Source organism: Hyposmocoma kahamanoa, unplaced genomic scaffold, assembly GCF_003589595.1.
Source record: "Hyposmocoma kahamanoa isolate Upper Pololo Valley unplaced genomic scaffold, ASM358959v1 99823, whole genome shotgun sequence".
NCBI classification, from domain to species: domain Eukaryota; kingdom Metazoa; phylum Arthropoda; class Insecta; order Lepidoptera; family Cosmopterigidae; genus Hyposmocoma; species Hyposmocoma kahamanoa.
Genome location: NW_020656051.1, coordinates 4668 through 6283, shown reverse-complemented (window position 1 = coordinate 6283; position 1616 = coordinate 4668). Strand labels below are relative to the sequence as shown.

The window sequence follows — 1616 nt, the reverse complement described above, 5'->3', positions numbered from 1 at the left end:
CAAATGTAATTACAGGCCCATATCGCTAGCTACAGTGGTGGCTAAGGTGCTGGATAGTGTGCTGGACTCAGAACTAGACAAGCATTTAAACATCCATGACGCTCAGTTCGGTTTTAGAAAGGGCCTATCAACTGAAACTGCAATTCTGGGTTTAAAGCACACTGTGCAGTACTATACACAGAGACGTACACCTGTGTATGCATGCTTCCTTGGCCTTTCAAAGGCATTTGACCTTGTGTCTTATGATAAGTTGTGGGAAAAGATGGCAGGCACAGGCGTGCATGCGCAGGTGCAGCGTCTCTTCCAGTACTGGTATGCCAATCAGGTAAACAATGTGAGATGGGGAGGCAGTTTTTCTGGTGATTACGGGTTGGAGTGCGGGGTGAGACAAGGTGGTCTGAGCTCTCCGAAGCTTTTCAACCTTTACATCAACGACCTGATCGTGGAGCTCAGCAATGAGCGTGTTGGCTGCACGGTTGATAGTGTTTTTATAAACAATATCAGCTACGCAGGCGACATGGCGCTGCTGTGCCCTTCGGTGGGGGCTCTCAGGAGACTGCTGGGCATCTGTGAGAGGTATGCTGGCAAATATGGGTTGGTGTATAATTGTAGAAAAAGTGTGTACATGGTCTTTAAGGCCGCCGGTAAAGGTCCTGAATCAGTACCATTAATTAAACTTAATGATGTGAATCTGACACGTGTGTATAGTTTTAAATATCTTGGGCATTATATTACCGACGACCTTAATGACCATGAGGACATTGAAAGGGAACGTAGGGCATTGGCGATCAGAAGTAATATGTTGGCACGTAGGTTTGCTCGTTGCAGTAGGCAAGTAAAAATTACACTCTTCAAAGCCTACTGCCAATCTTTTTATACGAGCAGCCTGTGGTTCAATTATACTAAAAGATCGCTCAGTGCCCTACGGGTCCAGTACAATAATGGGTTTAGAGTGTTGATGGGGCTGCCTCGTTTCTGCAGTGCATCTACCATGTTTGCAGAGGCGCGGGTGGATGATTTCTACGCCATCATCCGTAAAAGAACAGCCTCACTGCTCAGCAGACTACGGGGCAGCGCCAACAGCATTCTAAAGGTCATACCTGACCGATATGACTTGCCTGTAATGAAGTCTTTCATTCGGGTCCTGATCAAGTAGTCTCATGTTAGTATATTTGGTTGGGATGCGAGTGAAAGAATTGACATGTATTTTTATTTTATTTTATTATTTTTTCTTTGTCACTAACATAGTTTTTAAGTTAATTTTGGTAAGATACTAACACTAATGGACCATATTATGTTGTTGTCTGAATAAATAATTATATTATTATTAAAGTTCTCTGGAGGAACCTAAAAAGCACAGTTCTACCTAATTCCAAAACCTACCAAGAGCTGCCACAACATCTTCTTGACCCACAAAAAATCAACTCGCATTTCATGAATGTACCAGGTACTAATAAAGTTGTATCATCTGATATTTTCTACTTTAAATCCCATAGACATGGTTCTTCTGTATTTCATATAGAACCAGTTACGGAGAATACAGTGGGTAAGGTCATTCTTAGTATTAAATCCAATGCTCAAGGAGCTGACCGCCTCAGTAGGGATATGCTATTGCT

General features: G+C 42.7%; 1 protein-coding gene across 1 annotated transcript; it reads left to right on the top strand.

Moving 5' to 3' along the window:
* The first annotated feature begins 257 nt into the window (after positions 1 to 257).
* On the top strand, positions 258 to 1166 carry LOC113239294. The gene has a single exon (XM_026476213.1). It carries the CDS (start codon positions 263 to 265, stop codon positions 1154 to 1156), a length of 894 nt encoding a protein of 297 aa, XP_026331998.1. The 5' UTR covers positions 258 to 262; the 3' UTR covers positions 1157 to 1166.
* Positions 1167 to 1616: the final 450 nt, after the last annotated feature.